This window comes from Nannospalax galili, unplaced genomic scaffold (genome assembly GCF_000622305.1).
Source record: "Nannospalax galili isolate Female #2095 unplaced genomic scaffold, S.galili_v1.0 scaffold911, whole genome shotgun sequence".
In the NCBI taxonomy this organism is placed as follows: Eukaryota; Metazoa; Chordata; class Mammalia; order Rodentia; family Spalacidae; genus Nannospalax; species Nannospalax galili.
This window is the reverse complement of record NW_008329642.1, coordinates 228,591-247,992: the sequence shown is the minus strand read 5'-3', so window position 1 is coordinate 247,992 and position 19,402 is coordinate 228,591. Positions and strand designations below refer to the sequence as shown.

Sequence of the window (19,402 nt, the reverse complement as noted above, 5' to 3'; positions counted from 1 at the left end):
CCATCTGGCCTGGAACTCACTATGTAGACCAGACTGGCCTTGAACTCACAGGAATCCACCTGCCTCTGCTTCCTGAGTGCTGGGACTAAAGGCGTGCACTACCACACCTGGCTAGAAATCAACATTTTTAGTTCTGATTAGTTACAGAGCTCTGCTTAAAATAATTGTCCTTGGAGCTGGAGAAATGGCTCAGTGTTTAAGAGCACTGACTGCTCTTGCAGAGAACCTGGGTTAGGTTCCCAGCACCCACATGGTACTGTCCATAACTCCAGTTCCAGGAGGCTCTGGCATCCTCTTCTAACCTTTGCAGGTACAAGCAAAACATAACACAAAATTTTAAATTTATTTTTTTATTTTATTTTATTTTTTTGGTCTTTTTGAGACAGGGTCTCCCTGTAGCCCCAGCTGTCCTGGAACTTACTGTGTAGACCAGGCTGGCCTTGAACTCACAGAAATCCGCCTGCCTCTGCCTTCCAAGTGCTGGGATTAAAGGTGTGTGCCACCACGCCCAGCTTATTATTTTTTATTTTATGTGTATGAGTTAAAACAATCGTCCTTTCTGAGGTCATATTCAGTGTTTTCAGGATTATTGGAGGATTATTGAGGTATAGTTTATATGTGGAAAGATAATGCTCTTTGTTTTTAAAGAAGAATTTATCCTTTGACAATTTCATACCTGTATCTACTCTATCTTCATCATCTCCCCTCAGCTCCCCCTTCCACTTTCCCCACCAACACATCCCTCTCTCATCTTCATGTCCTCTTTTTTTTTTTAATCTTTTTGAGACAGGGGCTCCCTGTAGCCCCAGCTGTCTTGGAACGCACTACGTAGACCAAGCTGGCCTCGAACTCACAGAGATCCACCTGCCTCTGCCTCCCGAGTGCTGGGACTAAAGGCATGTGCCACCATGCCTGGTCATGTCCTTTTTTTAAAAAATAATCTACTTAGTTCAGTCCATGTTTGTGTGCATGGGTAGAAGACCACCCACAGGAGCATAGGCAACCTACCAGTGGACACACCCCCCAAAGAAAAAATTACTCCCCTTCCCCTAGCAGCATCAACTTCCCAGTAGCTCCTCAGGTAGGGGTGTACATTCCGGTATGTTGACTGGATTAAAATAGTACATCTCAGCTGGGAGTGGTTTGCCCCCTCCCTGGGAGACATTTGACAGTGTCTGGAGATTTGATTGTCACAACTGGGGCAGGAGGAAAATAGGCTGCTACTGGCTGCAGTTTGTGAGTGAAGCCCAGAAATGCTGCTAAAAATCCTGTGAAGCACAGAGGCAGCCTCCTGTAGCATAATTACCCAGCCCCTGCTGTCAGTAATGTCATTCTGGTATGTGCGCATGTGCTTGTGTTCTCTCTCTCTCTCTCTCTCTCTCTCTCTCTCTCTCTGGTTTGTAATCTGACTAGTGAAATTTTCTGTGGTTTTGGTCTTCACAGGTCTCTGAGACACTAAAGCGTTTTGCCGGGAAGGTGACCACAGCTAGTGTGAAGGAGCGGAGAGAAATTCTCAGTGACCTGGGGAGATGTGTTGCTGGAAAAGGTATTTATTTATCATCATGTATCAGGAATACTGTTCCATTTTGAAAATATATTTGTTCTCTTTGGAACCATCACCTCTCCCCCTCTCTGCATAGCTTCTGTCTTAATTTCCTTTATTTTTTATGTGTATGAATGTTTTGCCTGCATTTATGTAAGTATACTCATGTATGCAATGCCCACAGAGACCAGAAGAGGGAATTGGAGCTCCTGGGACTGGAGTTACAGATGGTTGTTAGCCATCATGTGAGTGCTCGGAACTGAACCTGGGTCCTGCAGAAGCAACCAATGCTCTTAACCACTGAGCCATCTCCAGTCCCTTCTTTTTCGGTCTTTTTGAGACAGGGTCTTCTTGTAGCCCCAGCTGGCCAGGAACTCACTACGTAGACCAGGCTGGCCTTGAACTCACAGAGATCTACTTATCTCTGCCTCCCAAGCTCTGGGACTAAAAGTTTGTGTGCCCCCCCCAACCCCCGCCACCATTTTCCTTTTTTTTTGAGTTGCTTTGAGACAGTTTAAACATTTGGACTAGTGCAGAGTTTATTGTTGGTGCCAAAGCTGCTTACAGTTTTAACAAGTATTTCTAAAAGATATACCAGTCTTTCTTGAGCAGTATACCAGGTACAGCAATGGTTTTAATTTGGGACACTGTTTTTCTTTGTATTTCCATGGAAGTCAGCAAAATGGTAACAGGTGGTTAGCTAGGTCCAGTAAGTTTGAGATGCCATGTTCTCAAATGTCCTCTTGGAACAGTCAAGAGGACTGTTGCATAGAGCTGTCTTCTTGTTTTGAAACAACCGATGTTTCAATTTTATTGAATTTTCTTTTTTTATTGCATTTTTGGGGAGGGTGTTGTTTGAGAGAAAGACTTGCTATGTAGGTTAGGATGGCCTTGAACTCACTATCCTCCCTCCTACGCCTCCTTACTGCTGAAATTTTAGGCATCTACCATTATCACAGCTTGAAATAACTCCCTCCCCTCCCTACCTTCTCCCTCCTCCTTTCTCCCCCCACTTCCTCGGAGCCTCACTATATAGCCCCAGCTGGCCACTAACTTCAGACTTCCCAGTGCTGAGATTAAGATGTGAGCCCCGCATCTGCCTGTCCCACTGTTCTTCATCATATTCTCTGCTGCTCCTGACCTGCTGCTGCCTGGTCAGCATACCCAAGCTTGTTAAAGCCATATGTCAATGGAGTAAATTGCTCTGCATGGAGGTGTCCCCCTGTGTATTAATGCTTAAGTGTTTGGGTTTTATGGCCTCTTCAGAGGTCTTCCTGGTTAGTTTCTCAGCAAGGCTCTAGTTAGTTAAGGCTGTGATGACACCAGCTGCATACACGCACTGAGCCATCATAGATGGCTCTCCCTGTAAAATAACTGCCAAATGCTACATCCTCCCCTGCTTTATGGAGTGAATTTGACTTATATGTCTGAGTTTATGACCCACTCTGAATCTTTTGAGAGTGATTTTGCTTTTTCTGGCACTCTGAAATTCTAAAATTGAGAGTAAGGTGCTTAGTAGGCTTCGATGTGAAAGTTCAGCCTGCTCCATGAAATCTTTGATTTTGTTTGTTTTTTGAGACAGGCTCTCACTGGGTAGCCCTGGAACTTGCTATGTAGACAAAGCCAGCCTCAAACGCACAGAGATCCTCCTGCCTCTGCCTTTTGAGTGCTGAGATTTAAGGTATACACCACTGTGCCTGGCAAGTTTTCTGATATTTTGAGTCCAAGGAGGTGCTGTTGCATAGAGCTGTCTTCTTGTTTTGAATACAAAGATAGTACCTCTTATAGTGTTGGTGTGAGGAGTTTGTGAGAACATGCGTGGAAGGTGTTCCACACACACCACCTGGCTGTGGTACACTTGCATTGTATGTTTTCTGTCATTATTACTGTTCTCTTAGCCTGTTCCTGGCCACAGTTACTGTTTTCCTCTTTGTTGGGAGCCTTGAGAGAATTGGGTCTTTGTTCCTCATTTGTCTGCTATCATCTGGGTGCCTGAGACAGGAGCGAGGCCCTGTGTAAGTCCTTCATGGGCCTCATTTGCCTTCTACCATGGCTGAATTTCCCTCACCAAGCTTCTACATGCTCTGTTCTGGCATGTAGTGCTCATCCCAGCTGGCTTTTTAGCATTCCTAGGCACTTTTGTTCAGCCTGACTGCTCCTCTGGCTGGCCTGCTTGGATTCCTGTTGCTCACTTTCTTCATTGTAAGAGAGGTTTAACAATAGTCTACCTACTGGTGATGCGATACTTTAATGTGTATGAACAGCACTAATTGAGTGCCAGGTGCCATCAGTCCACCCCTTCTACCTGTTTTTCATGTTATTAACCTCATTCAGCATATGCTACCCTGTCTGCATTTTCTTTTCTTTTCTTTTCTTTTCTTTTTCTTTTTTTATTTTTTGGTGTTTTTGAGACAGGGTCTCAGGCTGGCCTTGAACTCACGGAGATCCATCCGCCTGCCTCTGCCTCCCAAGTGCTGGGATTAAAGGCGTGAGCCACCATGCCTGGCCTGTCTGCATTTCCTGTAGTTGACTAATCTCTTGGTCAGCTTGGACTTTCAGAAACCACCTGGTAATAGATGCTTTTCTTTTTTCTGGCTCCTCATGGTACTTTAATCCTGCACTTTAAAAATTTAATTAATTGAGAGATGGCTCAGTGGTTAAAGAACACTGGCTGCTCTTACAGGGGACCCGCGTTCCATTCCCAGCATTCATTGGTGGCTAACAGCTGTCCATAACTCCAGTTCCAGGGGAATCGATGCCCTCTTCTGACCTCCATGGGCATTGCAGGACATGGTGTACTTTTATACATGCAGGCAATACATGCAAGCACCTGTATCCTGTTTTGCTTTTTTTGAGACAGAGTCTCTATGTTGCCTAGGCTGGCCTCCAGCCTCTGGAATCTAGTGATCCTCCTGAGTAGCTCGGATTACAGACACGTGTCACTACACTTAGTTTGTTATTTTTTAAATCATTTGTTTAGACTACATAAAAAAGTACACATATCAGGTCCAGCTTGGTGGTGCACGCCTTTAATCCCAGCACTCAGGAGGCAGAGGCAGGCAGATCTCTGTGAGTTCAAGGCCAGCCTGGTCCACATAATGAGTTCCAGGACAGCTGGGGCTACAGGGAGACCCTGTCTCAAAAAAACCAAAAAAAAAAAAAAAAAAAAAAAGTGCACATATCATATAAGCAAACAGATGCTGATCCTTCACAAACTGAACAGCACAATGTGAAAGCAGCTCAGGTCAAGAAGCAGGACAGGAGCCAGGAGTAGTAGCACTCACCTTCAATCCCAGCGTATCCCTCTGAGATCAAGGCCAGCCTGGTCTGCCTTGGTCTGCCTGGTCTGTGAGTTCCAGGCCAGCTGGGGCTTTGGGAGACCCTGTCTAAAACAACAACAAAGAAGTAGAAGAGTTGTAGCACTCCTGAGCCTCCACTCCATGAACCACAGGGAAGATTTTGAGGTCCAGTGTACTGCCTCAGTCTCACTGGTTTATCAAATGTCTACTCTAAGCTTTTTTATACTAGATGTTTTCCTCAGGTCCTATTTTGTCATTTGCTTTTTTCTTCCTGGGGATTTTACCTCAAAGATACAGGGTGTTCTGGAGGTTCTGGTTCCCAGGATCATATTTGGCAGAAGGCCTGACCAGAGCAGTTGCTCACCACTTTGCTTTTATTGATAAATGTCTCTGTAAACTTTGGTTTCAGATCTGCCAGAGGGAGCAGTAAAAGGGCTCTGCAAGTTATTCTGCCTGACTCTGCATCGATACAGGTGAATCCCAATCAGAAGCCCAGTATCTAGAACACATTGTAAAAGGGATGGTATGGAACAGTAGGTAGGGCCCAGGTACTGGGGCCAGACTTCCTGATTCCATGCTCTAGCTACTGGATCCCTTGCTGTGCCTCAGTTTCTTCTGCTGCTGAACGGAGATGATACCATTATATACTTCAGGGTGGTCATTAGTAGAAGGCGTGGAATAGTTCCTACCTAGTCACAAGGTATATGTCTGCTCTCATTGATTGTGGCTATAAAGGCACTTGACCTAGTTTGAATCCCTGGAGAGTATTCCTTAAGTGTAGGTGCTTCCCTTACCATCTTATGCTCTTATTAGGGGTGATTTATCTTGCTATTTCCATTACTAGGATCCTCTGGAATATAGTGCTGTCAGTTTTTCCCCAGAAAGACCAGTACTTGACCTAAGCAGTCCTGCCTCTGCTGAGATTCACCTACTCCTTCATTCCTCTCCTAGAGATGCAGCCTCCCGCAGAGCCCTGCAGGCAGCCATCCAGCAATTGGCTGAGGCCCAGCCAGAGGCCACAGCCAAGAACCTCCTTCACTCTCTTCAGTCTTCAGGCATTGGCTCCAAAGCAGGTGTTCCTAGGTAAGAGCTTGAGGCTGTGGGCCTCCAGGTGGTGGAGGCCTACTCTGGTAGGTGGTATATGTGAGCAGCTCTGAACACATCTGGCTCTTATCCTTTGTGCTCTGAATGGTGCCCAGAGTCTGTTTGCCTCTGAATGGAGAGAAGAGCCAGGATGGCAGATTGGTGGAGACAGTCACTTTCTTGGGCAGTAGGACCGGGAACTGGAACCAAGACAAGGGACGCTGCTTGCCCTGAGTTATCACAGATGGTCATGGGGAGCAGGTTTCAAGTTCTGCACCATTAAGTCAAGGGAGGGTTCTACATTCCATGTGGTGTCTTGGGGTGAGCATGTGTCCTCCAGGTGGAAGCTTCTGCTCTGCACTCAGCTCTTCTCTCTCTCCCTTCTCATTGCAGTAAGAGCAGCGGCTCAGCAGCCTTGTTAGCCCTGACTTGGACCTGCCTTCTAGTACGCATTGTCTTTCCCTTAAAAGCTAAGCGGCAAGGGGACATCTGGAACAAACTGGTAGGTTCCCTTATTTTAGAGCACGAAAGTCAACGCTACACCATTATAAGATGTTGAAGCACCTGTTGTGTCCCAAGTGCTCTTGTAGATGTCCATGTGCACATGTTACGATCACAGTTATCTCCTCATTAATGTTTTCAAGCTTCTCTGTGTCAGGCATGGTGCTGAAGTGCTGGCCCTGCATTCATGGCAGGTGTGAAAGACATGACAGGCCAGAGTGTGTGTGTGTGAGTGGGGTGGGGGCGTGCAGCTAAAAAGCAAGGAAACCAGAGGATTCAATAATGTAAATAATACTGTTTCTGCCTAGTAAGTTATTTTCTCGTGTTTGGGTTTCAGTATTAAACTGAGTGAAATTCGTCTTTGTTCTCCAATTCTCTCCTCTCTGTCTTCTTGCACATCCTGTTTTCCTTCCCACTGTTTACTCAGCAGAGATAGCCTAGTAGGCCAGGTGGAGAGGTTCTCTTAGATATCTAGGTATGTGCTTAGTGTAGGTCAGGGGGATGGTTCTGTGATGAGGAGTCTGAGGATGGTGTTACAGATCAAATTTTTGGCCATGAGGTTTGATGAGTCACTTACCTTTTGAGCCTGTGGGACCTCAAAGAATTCTAAGCAGAATAGAAATGGCCATAGACATTGTAGAGCTATGCACACATAGCTGGAAATGACTAGTGGCATTAGAAGACTGAAAGAAGCTGGGCATGGTGGTGCACTTTAATTCCAGCACTTGGGAGGCAGAAGCAGGTCGATCTCTGAGTTTGAGGGCAGCTTGGTCTACATAAGGAGTTCCGAGCCAGCCAGAGCTACACAGTGAGAACCTGTCTCTAAAAACAAAAACAAAAAACTGAAAGAAAACATCTTATGGTAAAGCAGTCAGGCAGATAGGTGGTACCACCCCTTGTTGCTTTACCTAGCACACTTCTGGGGACAGCTGTGGAATGGCCTTTAGCAGTAGATTAGTGGTGAATTAGAACACTGAAACTCCACAGGTAGTGTATATGCTGTAGTTGGCATGTGCCTTACTTGAGAGCCCATCGCAGAGTATGGGTTCTGTTATTAGCCAAGAGCTTTCTAATAAGATGGTTAACAACAGAAAAGTTGTCTGGATTATCTCCATTGAATTCTTAGATAGCTGTTAACTGGGGTCAGCTGACTGTGGGTTAGCCAATGAGAAGGTCCAGCCCTGGAAGTTTGTGGTATGGAGCAGAATGCATAAGGAGCTGTGACTGTTATTGCTGTCACTAGAATCTGAGTTTTTCCTTTGCTAGTTCTGTTGTCCATCATATACATAGTTAAATGAGCCATTTAAGTATGTTCCAAAGGCTTCCCAGTGACTGGCACTGTGCTAAAAGTTGGGGCTGATAATGTGAATAAAGCTCTTGCTTCTGTGGAGCTTATATACTATTAGAAAAGACAGACTTTAAACAAGTCTACAAATAAACAATTGAGCCTAATACAATACTAAAGAAAAGCAGGGTGGAAGGTAAGTAGTAGGAGCAAGGCTTCTCTGAGGAGGTGACATTTGAGCAAGGACCCAGAAGATACGATCTAGGGCTGAAACATCCCAGGGAGAGGGAGCCCTATTAAAGTTATGAATGTGATATGAGCAAGCTTTAAAAACCTTTAATTACAGACATCTTCAATAGGTATAGAAGCATCTATTATTTTCATTCTCTATCCCTAGCCACCATGGGTTCTTCTGTTACTAGTTTTAGTTTCTATGACTATGTTCTTTGTACATCTGTACATCCTGTTTTTTTTCCCCAGTGCTATATTGAACTCACGGCTTTGGCATGCTAGCAAATAGTGTTTTAATAAAATGATTGCAGAGTGCATGTGCTTTCTCTTTTTTTCTCTCTCCTTGCTACCTTCCCTCCCTTCCTTTCTTCTCTCTCATCCCAAGGTCTTATGTTACCCTGAGTGGCCTGGAACTCACTTTGTAGACCAGGCTAGCTTTGAACTTACTGTCATCCTTGTGCCTCAGTGCTGGGATTACCATGTATGTACTATGATACCTAGCTTTTATATTTATTTCTTTGTTGAGACAGGGTTTGACTTAGTATCTAGGCTGGCATTGAACTCACTGTGTAGCCCAAACTGGCCTCAAGCTTACAGTAGTCCTCCTACTTCAGCCTCCCACATCCTGGAATCACACACAACACACCATTATACCTGGATTGTTTTTGTCTTTAGCTAGTTTCAGTTTGTGTCAGAGTTGTTGTAAATAGTTTCTCATTCTGTTTAAAAAAGTTTTTTTGAGCTGGGCGTAGTGGCACATGCCTTTAATCCCAGCACTCAGGAGGCAGAGGCAGGTGGGTCTCTGTGAGCTCAAGGCCAACCTGGTCTACATAGTGAGTTCCATGACAGCTGGGGCTACAGGGAGACCCTGTCTCCAAAAGACCAAAAAAAAAATTTTTTTTTTGTTCTATAGGCAATTATACCCAGTGCCTGGCACATACTAGGCAAGCACTTTATCACTGAGCCACACCCATAGCATGACCTCTCATTCTGTGTGTGTGTGTGTGTGTGTGTGTGTGTGTGTGTGTATGTATGTATATTTTGAGGCAGGGTCTCCCCGTAGTCCCAGCTGGCCTGAAATTCACTATGTAGACCAGACTGGCCTGAATCTCTATGAGATCCATCAGCCTCTGACTCCTGAACGCTGGGATTAAAGGCGTGTGCCACCACCCCCGGGCTTTTTTTGTTTGTTTTGAGACAAGGTCTCCCTGTAGCCCTAGCTGGTGTGGAACTCACTATGAGCATTCTTTTTTTTTTTTTAATTTTAATTTTTATATGTTTGATTGTTATGCTTGTGTGTATATAAGTGTACCCTTGTCATGCAATGCCTGCGGAGGTCAGAAGAGGACGTCAGATCCCCTGAAACTGGAGTTACTGACTGTTGTTAGCCACAATGTGGGTGCTGGGATACAAACCCGGGTCCTCTGTAATAGCAGCCAGTGCTCTTAACTGCTGAGCCACTTCTTCAGCCCCACTATGAGGGCTCTTAATGACTGCTTACCAATTGTTTGAGTGAACCACAGCAGGTATAACTAGTTCTCAGTAGGTAGCTACTTATACTATTTGCAGCCGTTTATTATAGACACTGTTACAGTGAAGGTCTTGTACATGTATTTTTTGTATACATGTAACTGGAATTCAGCAGCTGCTTACCAGTGACTCTGGGTGTTTGTGGCACATTAAGTTTCTACACTTGATCTTAGCTAAAAGGCAGAGAAGCATTTGGCACACAAAGTTTCTGAGGTGTTTTTCAGTTGGGCACCTTATGGGTCTTACTCTGCGTTGGACAGTGAGCTCTGTGCACTCTGGAATCCCACATATGAGCTTCACCTCCTTTCACAGTGCTTAGCATAGCCTGCTGTTCAGCTGCTGTTCAGTGAGCATTTGTGGTCTCAGGTAGCCTAGACTGGCATTGAACTCCCTATGTAGTTAAGGATGACCTTCAATTCCTGATCCTCTGGCCTGCTATGTTCTGGGATTAGGTGTGCACTACCATGCCCAGGTAGTATTGGAGTTAATGAAGGATGAATTCAAGCAGATAAGTACATTAAACGGGACTCCTGTTCTCCTCCAGCTGTCTTACTGAAGTTGTGTGTTTATTTGTGTTTATTTTTTTGTTACTGGGAGTGAGTTCAGGGCCTCATGCATTGTAGGTACTGAACTATGTCCCCATTTGTGTCTTTATTTGTTCAATGTAGTTTTCTCACTGTGGGCTGTAAGGTGCAGGAAGGCGTCTTGTTCTCCATGTATATTCTTTGTCTGGCCCATAGTAGTTGTTTAACGAGTATTTATTAAATAAATACATGAGTGAGCAGTGTAAATAAAGGATGGGACTTTGGACAAGGAAGGGAGGGGAGAGGATTAGGCTGGAGTGGAAGAGGTCTAGTGAAGATGAAGCTGGGATGTGGGAGGCCTGATGAAGGTTTCTGGCAGGCTATGAGGGCCATAGAACACCTGCTGCCATGTCCTATCCTGACGTGAGTGTTTACTGGTCCTGGCAGGTAGAGGTACAGTGTCTGCTGCTACTGGAGGTGCTGGGTGGCTCCCACAAGCATGCTGTGGATGGTGCTATGAAGAAGCTCACTAAACTGTGGAAGGAGGTAAGTGGAGCTGGCATGAGGTGGTAAGCATTGCTGCTCCTGTACCCCCACTGCCATCTGATCCACTTGCCTTCTGCTTCCTCTTCAGAACCCAGGGCTGGTGGAGCAGTACTTGTCAGCCATCCTTAGCCTAGAACCTAACCAGAACTATGCTGGGATGCTAGGGGTACTGATGCAGTTCTGCACAAATCACAAAGAGATGGATGTGGTTAATCAGTATAAGGCAAGTGTTCAACATGGTGACTATAGGTTTGCCTCACTGAGGGTGCTCTGGAGGGAAGGAATCGGAGCTTGCTCTGCCATTCTAGCTTGTTTGAATTCTGGTGTAGTTATTGAGATGATAGTTGGCTTATTCACTACCATTGGGCAGTCCTGATGTGCTAAGCACTGTGCCAGGTGTTGGGGATGCAGCAGGGAGCAGGGGAATTCTGACCCCATAGAACTGAGTCAAAAGAGGAATCTGACATGAGATTGTCATCTAGTTAATTATAACTGATACAAGCTGTGAAGGCTAAGTACAAGAAGTGGTCTTGACTTCGTCTGTGGGTCAGGGAACATGTGTGTCTCCATAATGAAGGGACTTGGGGGTGAAAAGGAGTTAGCAGCTGGAGAGGTGAGGTGGAACATTTTGGGCAGAGAGGAAGTGGGAAGGAGCATCGACAGCTGAGTGGGGTTGGTCTGGTGGGAGTGGGTGAAAGAGAGCTCTCTATCAAATGTAGCCAACTCTGAGCAAATAGGGCCTCAAAAGCCATACCAGCGTCTCTGGACTTTTCTCCAGGAACAGTGGAAAGCCATGGAAATGACAGCTCTCTTCTCCATAGTGCTAAACATGGGAACTGTGGAAAGCCAGGGAAGTGGGGCTTTGTGCTTAACACTGAGATTTGGGGGCATGACTTGGTTTTTGGAGGTTTCAGCAAGAGGGACCTCTTAGGCCTGTGATCCATCACTTCTGAGGGTCAGGGTCTAGCCGGGTCCCTGTCCTGTAGAACGCCTTGCTGGATTTTTATGTGAAGAACATCCTGATGAGCAAAGTGAAGCCTCCGAAGTACTTGTTGGTAAGTGGACAGCATGCTTCTCTACCCAGACAAGTCAAATCCTGGTTTAAATTCTGGGACTCTTCCCTGTCCTTTGCTCTGTTCCCATGAGACCTGGGTGCCTGACTCCTATATCTTTTTAGGATAACTGTACCCCTTTGCTTCGGTTCATGTCCCACTCGGAGTTTAAGGATCTGATTCTGCCCACCATACAGAAGTCCTTACTGAGGAGCCCAGAGAACGTTATTGAAAGTAGGTTCCTGCCAAACTAGTGGGAGGGGATGGGTAGTGAGATGTGTCACTGTTACCTGGTAAGGACCATGGTCAAGATCAGGAACTCTAGAATATGCTGAAAGTCATGGGCTTTTTTGTATAGAAAACCATGCAATAGTGTATCCACTTAGAATGCTGAATATAAGTCAGGCGTGGTGGTGCACACCTTTAATCCCAGCTCTTGGGAGGCAGAAGCAGGTGGATCTCTGTGAGTTCAAGGCCAGCCTGTTCTACATAGTGAGTTCCAGGACAGCTGGGGCTCCAGAGAGACCCTGTCTCAAGAAGACCAAAAAAAAAAAAAAAAAAAAAATGCTGATTATAATTGTGGATTTAGAGAACCTTCTGGAGAACCGTTGAGATTAAGAACTGTTTCTCGGGGCTGGAGAGATAGCACAGCGGTTAAGAACACTGACTGTTCTTGCAGAAGACCCAGGTTTGAATCCCAGCACCCACATGGCAGCTAACAACTGTCGGTAACTCCAGTTCCAAGAGATCTGATAGTCTCTTCTGTCCTCTGCCTGCACTACACGACACAGGTGCACTTACCTACATGCAGGCAATACACTCATATACATAAAATAAAAATAATAAATAAAATATTTAAAAAAAAAACTTTCTCCAGACAGTGGGACTTGATGTGAAGGTGGTACTTGAACGGTACAGTATGATGTTTAAGTCTTATTTTCATAACAGGTGTTGGTGGAATGTTGTAGGGACAATATTTTGTTGTGGGATTGAGGCAATATACAGCTTTCCAGCATAGCTTTGGCTCAAGGGTGTAATGCCCTTGTGGCCCTGTAGAGGCGAAGGGTGGTCATGTTACCATGTGGCTAGACAGCAGGCCTGGTGGTGTTTGTTGGGGAGTAGGGTAATAAAAATGGGCATTGGTTCTTGATATTGATAATGGACAGTGTTTTCTGTCCCCTTAGCCATCTCTAGTTTGCTGGCATCAGTGACACTTGATCTCAGCCAGTATGCCCTGGACGTCATGAAAGGCCTGGCTAGTGAGTACGCTGATCCCCTTTGCAGCCCCTTGATACAGCTTGAATTTTGGTTGTATTTGGCACAGTTCTTTTTTGAAAAAGGGATAAGTAGGGAACAGCTTATGTTAGGCTTTAGGGGGCTGGAGAGATGGCTCAGTGGTTAAGAACACTTGTTGTTCTTGCAGAAGACCCAGATTTGAATCCCAGCACCCACATGGCAGCTAACAACTGTCCGTAACTCCAGTTCCAGGGGATCCAACAGCCTCTTCTGTCCTCCACGGGCGTTGTATGACATGGATGCACTTACCTACATGCAGACAATACACTCATACACATAAAATAAAAATAATAAAATATTATAAAAAAGAAAAAAATAAGGCTTAAGTGCCAGCAAAATGGCTCAGTGAGTAAAGGTGCTTTCTGCCAGGATTGCCAACCTAAGTTCAATCCCTAGAACTCACATGATGGTAGGAGAGCACCAACTCCCATAAGTTGTTCTCTGACCTCTACAGCTGTGCCTTGGTACCTTCCTCCCTCCACAAGCAAATAAATGTTAAAAAAAAAAAATTTTTTAAGAGAAAGAAAGAAGGTTTTAACCTCATGAACAAGGACAGAGATTTTCTTTTTCGAGATTCTTTATATGAGAACAAAGCCAGAAGTGAAGAGCTGGGGCCATTAGAGAGAGACTAGACTGGATGCTCAGCTGCTACAGCCTCTGAGCCGTGGCTCTGTGTGTCCAGATCAGCTGAAATCCAACAGCCCCCGCCTGATGGATGAAGCTGTGCTGGCACTGTGCAACCTGGCCCGCCAGTGCAGTGATCCCTCTGCCACTGAGGCCCTAACCAAGCACCTGTTTGCAATCCTCGGAGGTGAGTAGGCTTTCTTGACCCCAGGAATGGCTGAGGTATGCATCCAGCCTTCCACTGGAGCCCCAGATCTGGTGGGAACTTGATTCTGAGTCTATTCCTGGAGAAACTGTATGGACAAGGACACACCTCTGCATGTATGAGCAAAAGCAGGGCAATGTAGGTGGGGTGGTGCCCATGTTTTTATTTTTAAGTATATTTGATATTTTGTTCATGGCAGAAAAAAAGACCAGGCCTGTTGGTGCACATCTTTAGTTCCATTATTCAGGAGGCAGAGGTAGGCGAATCTCTGTGAATTTGAGGACAGCTTAGTCTACATAGCAAGTTCCAGGCCGATTAGAGCTACATAGTGAGACCCTGTCTAAAAATAAAGACTCTAATAAGATATTAAGAATACCTTTGAGTAGTGGGAACATGAGTGATTTAAAATTTTTCTCAATTTTTTTCTGTTTTTTAAAATTTCTGTAAGAATATAGTGTTTTTTTAGTCAGAAAACAAAGGTTAGTAAATGTTATTTTAAACCCAGCTTCACCTCAGAAAGTCTACATATGATTCTACATGTATTTTGAGTCATGAAGTAGGGCCAGTATGATCTTGAACCTTTGCTTCTCTCCTCCTAGGCTCAGAGGGAAAGCTAACTATCGTAGCCCAGAAGATGAGTGTCCTCTCAGGTAGGGGATTTCTCCCCAGGTTATGACAGTGTGGTATAGTAATGGGAGAGGTTTAATGTAACTCTCAGGTAAGGCGAGTTCTTTGAACCCTGACCTCTCTGACAGTGTTGGCTGTGCCAGCCTGCCTCCCAGGACTCTGATGCCGGCCTGCGTGGCAAGAGGCCTGGCTTCTATAAAAGGCAAGACTGTGGAGGAGAATTGAAGGAGGGTCAGTAATGGCCAGGGGAGAGTATGACTGCCGGGGCACCCCAAAGGGGTCTGTGACCTGGTGTGCCAAGGTGGCAGTGGCAGGAAGACTTGCATGCTGTGGCTCTGTGCAGATGAGTGACTAAGCAGAGAATCTGCTTTTCAGGGATTGGAAGCATCAGTCATCATGTGGTGTCTGGGCCTTCTGGTCAAGTCTTGAATGGGGCCGTAGCTGAGCTGTTCATCCCATTCCTCCAACAGGAAGGTAATTACTTGTAACATGGTGAGCATACAGTCTAGACCCATTCTTGACCATGGTTTTTATAGTCGGAGCCTTCTAAAGGCTTTCTGTAGGAACATCTTGAGTTAGCAGGGCTGGAGATTGTCTGAAATGCCCCTGCTTCCTCCCCTGGGTTGCCTTCTTATGCTGCTTGCAGTGATTTGATATAGTTATAAGACTTAGACCAACTGGGTCTGTGCTGCTTGCTCTAGTGCATGAAGGTACCTTGGTCCACGCCGCCTCTGTCCTGGCTCTCTGGTGCAACCGGTTCACGACAGAAGTGCCCAAGAAGCTTACTGACTGGTTTAAGAAAGCTTTCAGCCTTAAAACGTCCACTTCGGCAGTGAGGCATGCCTACTTGCAGTGCATGCTGGCCTCCTTCCGAGGTAAGACACCTCCTACGGGCCTGTGTCTGGGCCTCCTTTATGGGTGGCCTAGTCCTTAGGGTACTAGCACTATTCTGGCCTTTCTCTTCTTAGTCCTTGGGCCTTTCAGCAAAATCCATAAACCCCAGAATCAGAGTCCAGTCTTCATGATAGAGACTTCTCTTATCAAATTTTGTTCAGAAGGGACCCACAATCAGAGCCTGTTGTTGCACTATCTGAGATCATGCAAAACTGACTTAAAAGGTCCAATGCTGTGTAAACTTGATTCTGAACCTTTTAAAAAATTTAGACTGCTTCCTTCTCAAGAGTGCTAAACATAGCCACTGACATTGGCAGGGGTGGCCTTCTCCATTCAAAACAGCTACAAAAGGTCAATTAAAAAAAAAACAAACAAGCAGCTAGGAGAATCTTGATCTGCCTATTAAAACTTGTAATACTGACTTCTGCTGCTGAGATGGGCTTGCATTTCTTTTTTTTTTTTTTTTTTCATCTTTTTGAGGCAGGGTTTCCCTGAAGCCCCAGGTGGCCTGGCCTAGAATTCACCAGGTAGACCAGAGCTCACAAGAGATCTACCTACCTCTGCCTTCCCAGTGCTGGAAATAGAGGCATGCCCCACCATGCCTGGTACATTTCTTTTAAATAATGTTAATTTAAAATGTGTGATTTGCTGTGTTTAAAGAAATGTTAAAGAGATTCCCGAGCCTTCTCTAGACAGGGGCAACTCCTCTGATGAACTTTATACCCTTGTATCTCTTAATGGTAGAGAAAGAAATCTGGTCAGCAGAGATGTTTGCACTGAGGTGAGAGTAATCCATCTTTTCCTGAAGCTCATTTTCAAGCTCTGAATCTTAAATCATCTCTGTGCAGTGGTTTGTGAGGTTTATACAAAAACACAGTGAGCCGATTGAAATCATAGATTCTTGTGAGTAGAAATATATAACTAATATATTGTCAACTGGGTCTGGAGAGATGGTTTAGCAGTTAAGAGTGGTTGCCAGCACCCATATGATAGCTAACAACTATTCATAATACCAGTTGCAGGGAATCCGATGCCCTTTTCTGATCTCTGCAGGCATTGTACTCACTGCAAAACACTCATACACATAAAATAAAATAAATAAAAAATTTAAAGATGTTATCACCTACCTTAAGGACATAATGAGTCCATATCTTTGATTTAAAAACAGTCTGAAATTGTATATAAGTTTACGTTTTTTTCTTCCTTAATCAGCTTTGATTTTAGATTGACTTGTAGGTGCCAGAGACTGTTTAAACTGCATGTCTTCAGCTTGAGCCAGTTCTACTCCATGTTTTAGAAAGAAACATGACAGTTGGACGCGGTGGCTCATGCCTGTAATCCCAGCACTTGGGAGGTGGAGGCAGGAAGATCCTGAGCTCCAAGTCATCCTTGGTAGCACAGTGAATTTGAGGCCAGTCTGAGTGTTTAGTTATAGTAGTACTGATCTCCCCACCGTTTCCTTTTAAATTTGTTGGAGTCATAGGTCAGTGAATTGGTTCTAGCTTGGGGGTTTGGGTCTAGAGATTGTCTTGTATTGGGAACGAGACCCAAGTTGGAATTAATAGGCTTCAAGTTAGCAGTGATTCTTTGTCAACTACTATATAGCCCTGGGCAACCCACTTAGCCTTATTCATCAGAAGAGTATTGAGGATTGGATTAATAAGGATTCTTCTACCATTAATTTTTAGGGTTATAGAGTTTGATTTAAGTCCCAGATTGTAACTGCAGTACTTTGAGATATTTGACAGATTAACTGAAGGGTTTTAGCCAACTCATACCTGGGTGAATAACTTCTTTTCAAATAATCTTGTCATCCCTGAAGACCCAGCTGTCTGTAAGATGCTTGTCTTATCTCCACAGGTGACACACTACTGCAGTCCTTGGACTTTCTGCCCTTGCTTATGCAGACAGTAGAGAAGGCAGCCTCCCAGAACACTCAGGTTCCCACTGTCACTGAAGGAGTTGCTGCAGCCTTGCTTCTCTCCAAGATTTCAGTGGCTGACTCACAGGCTGGTAAGGGTCCACAGATGTTCAAGGTGCCAGGCGATACGGGCCTCCTGAAGGTCCTTGGAAGGAGTATCTTGATGTTTAGCATCAGCCTGTCAGCCACAGGGCCATCTGTCACCTGCAGGGATGAGCCTCAGGGTCATAATAAAAATGCAGTCAGGAGACTCTGATTGTTCTTGGCTCTTGCTCCAGTGCTCTGAGATGTGGCCTTGTATATGATGCTTAAATATCTAGGTTGAGTATTGGAACTTTCTTAATTGCTTATATATTAAAAAAGTGTTCTAGTTTAATTTCTGTTGCTGTGATAAAATACTCTGACAATGCCTGGCATGGTGGCACACGTCTTTAATCCCAGCACTTGGGAGGCAGAGGCAGGCGGATCTTTGTGAGTTTGAGGCCAGCCTGGTCTACATAGTGAATTCCAGGATAGCTGAGGCTATAGGGAGACCCTGTCTCAAAAAGAGAAAAAAAAAAAAATGCTTTGACAAAAAGCAATTTAGTGGGCTGGAGAGATGACTCAGTGGTTAAGAGCATTGGCTGCTCTTGCAGAGGATCCAGGTTTGAATTCCAGCACCCACATGGTGGCTGACAGTCATCCATAATTCCAGTTCCAAGGGATCTGACACCCTCTTCTGACTTCCATGGGCATTACATAACATGGGTACACTTACATACATGCAGGCAATACGCTCATACACATAAAATAAAAATAATAAATAAAATATTGAAAAAAAAAAAAGCAATTTAGGGAAGAAAGGTGTTCATTTTCAGGGTATAGTCCATCACTATGAGGAAATCAAGGCAGGATCTCAAACAACTGTGACAGTCACATCCATAGTCAGAGCAGAGAGAAGTGAACCCTCTTGTGTTCAGCCTGATTTCTCTACTCAGTTTCAGGACTCCCTTGCCTAGGCAATGGTGTAATCCACAGTGGGCTGGGTCTCATATCAGTTAACTTAATTAAGGCAGTCCTTTACAGACAGACATGCCCATAGGCCAAATCAGGGTAGACAGTTCCTCATTGAGACTCTCTTCCCAGGTGATTCTAGGTTATATCAGATTGACAAAGCTGACCATCATATAGGATATAAAATTCAGAAAGTACAAAAAGAATGAAGGGTCCCCTGTCTTCCAGCTGCTAAGTTCACTTCTTTGGATAGTAGTGTTACTTATTTTGTGTCCAGACCATCAGTGTACAGTGAAACAAGCTGGGTAACATTTTATATATATATATATGTATGTATAAAACGTATCTTAGAAATAATTTCAAGTCAGTATAACTAAAAGAGCCTTCTCAGTCTTTTCTATGGCTACCTTGTATTTTATACTTTTCTTTAGTACACCTCTGTGTTAGTTGGCTTTTTGTCACTGTGACAGAATATCTGAGAGATTCAAATTAAAGGAGGAATGATGTATTTTGGCCCATAGTTTCAGAGGATCCAGTCACGTTGGTTGCTTGGCCTGTTGTCTGCATCTGTGGCAAGGCACTATATCATGAAGGGAGTGTGGTGAAGCAGAGGTATTTACCTTATTGTGTCCGAGATACAAAGCAAGAGATAAAGGGCCAGAGTCTCAGTGTCTCTTTTAAGGGCATGCATGCATCTCTTGGCATAACTAGGAACTAAGGGCATGCATGCATCTTGTGGCATAACTAGGAACCCAGTTCGTTCCACTAGGCCCTATCTCCTCAAGATTTTACCACCTGCCAGTAGTTCCATACATAAGCTGGGGACCAAGTCTTTATTATTTTAAAATATATTTTATTTTTATTTTATGTGTATGAGTGTATTGCCTACATGTTTGTGAGTGTACCCATGTCGTGCAGTGCCACGGAGGTCAGAAGAGGGTGTCGGATTCCCCTTGGAACTGGAGTTAAGGACAGTTTGTAGCTGCCATGTGGGTGCTGGGAATCAAACCCGGGTCCTCTGCAAGAGCAGTCGGTGCTCTTAACTGCTGAGCCATCTCTCCAGCCCCAGGACCAAATCTTTAACATGGGCCTTTGGAGGTGGGCAACATCTATCCAAATTATAGCAGTCTCTCTTTCTGCTTGTGCCTTTATCTGGCTTTGTTCTTGTGTTAAGGACTAGGACCCACCTCTCCACATGCATGTTATTGTTTGTCCACTATACACATGCCAAGGCCCTTGGCTACCTTG

General features: G+C 44.8%; 1 protein-coding gene across 5 annotated transcripts in view; it reads left to right on the top strand.

The window, feature by feature from the left end:
- Gcn1 (GCN1 activator of EIF2AK4) overlaps positions 1-19,402 on the top strand; it is a 73,558-nt gene that overhangs the window by 4,739 nt on the left and 49,417 nt on the right. For all 5 annotated transcript variants that reach the window (XM_008840448.3, XM_029567191.1, XM_008840438.3 and 2 more), the window contains exons 2-15: positions 1,444-1,546; positions 5,252-5,315; positions 5,794-5,925; positions 6,319-6,427; positions 10,444-10,542; positions 10,631-10,765; positions 11,529-11,597; positions 11,720-11,828; positions 12,779-12,853; positions 13,573-13,701; positions 14,319-14,369; positions 14,722-14,820; positions 15,048-15,221; positions 17,101-17,253. In XM_008840448.3, coding sequence (XP_008838670.1) covers positions 1,444-1,546; positions 5,252-5,315; positions 5,794-5,925; positions 6,319-6,427; positions 10,444-10,542; positions 10,631-10,765; positions 11,529-11,597; positions 11,720-11,828; positions 12,779-12,853; positions 13,573-13,701; positions 14,319-14,369; positions 14,722-14,820; positions 15,048-15,221; positions 17,101-17,253 — 1,501 coding nt within the window. The remainder of the gene's footprint in view (positions 1-1,443; positions 1,547-5,251; positions 5,316-5,793; positions 5,926-6,318; positions 6,428-10,443; positions 10,543-10,630; positions 10,766-11,528; positions 11,598-11,719; positions 11,829-12,778; positions 12,854-13,572; positions 13,702-14,318; positions 14,370-14,721; positions 14,821-15,047; positions 15,222-17,100; positions 17,254-19,402) is intronic.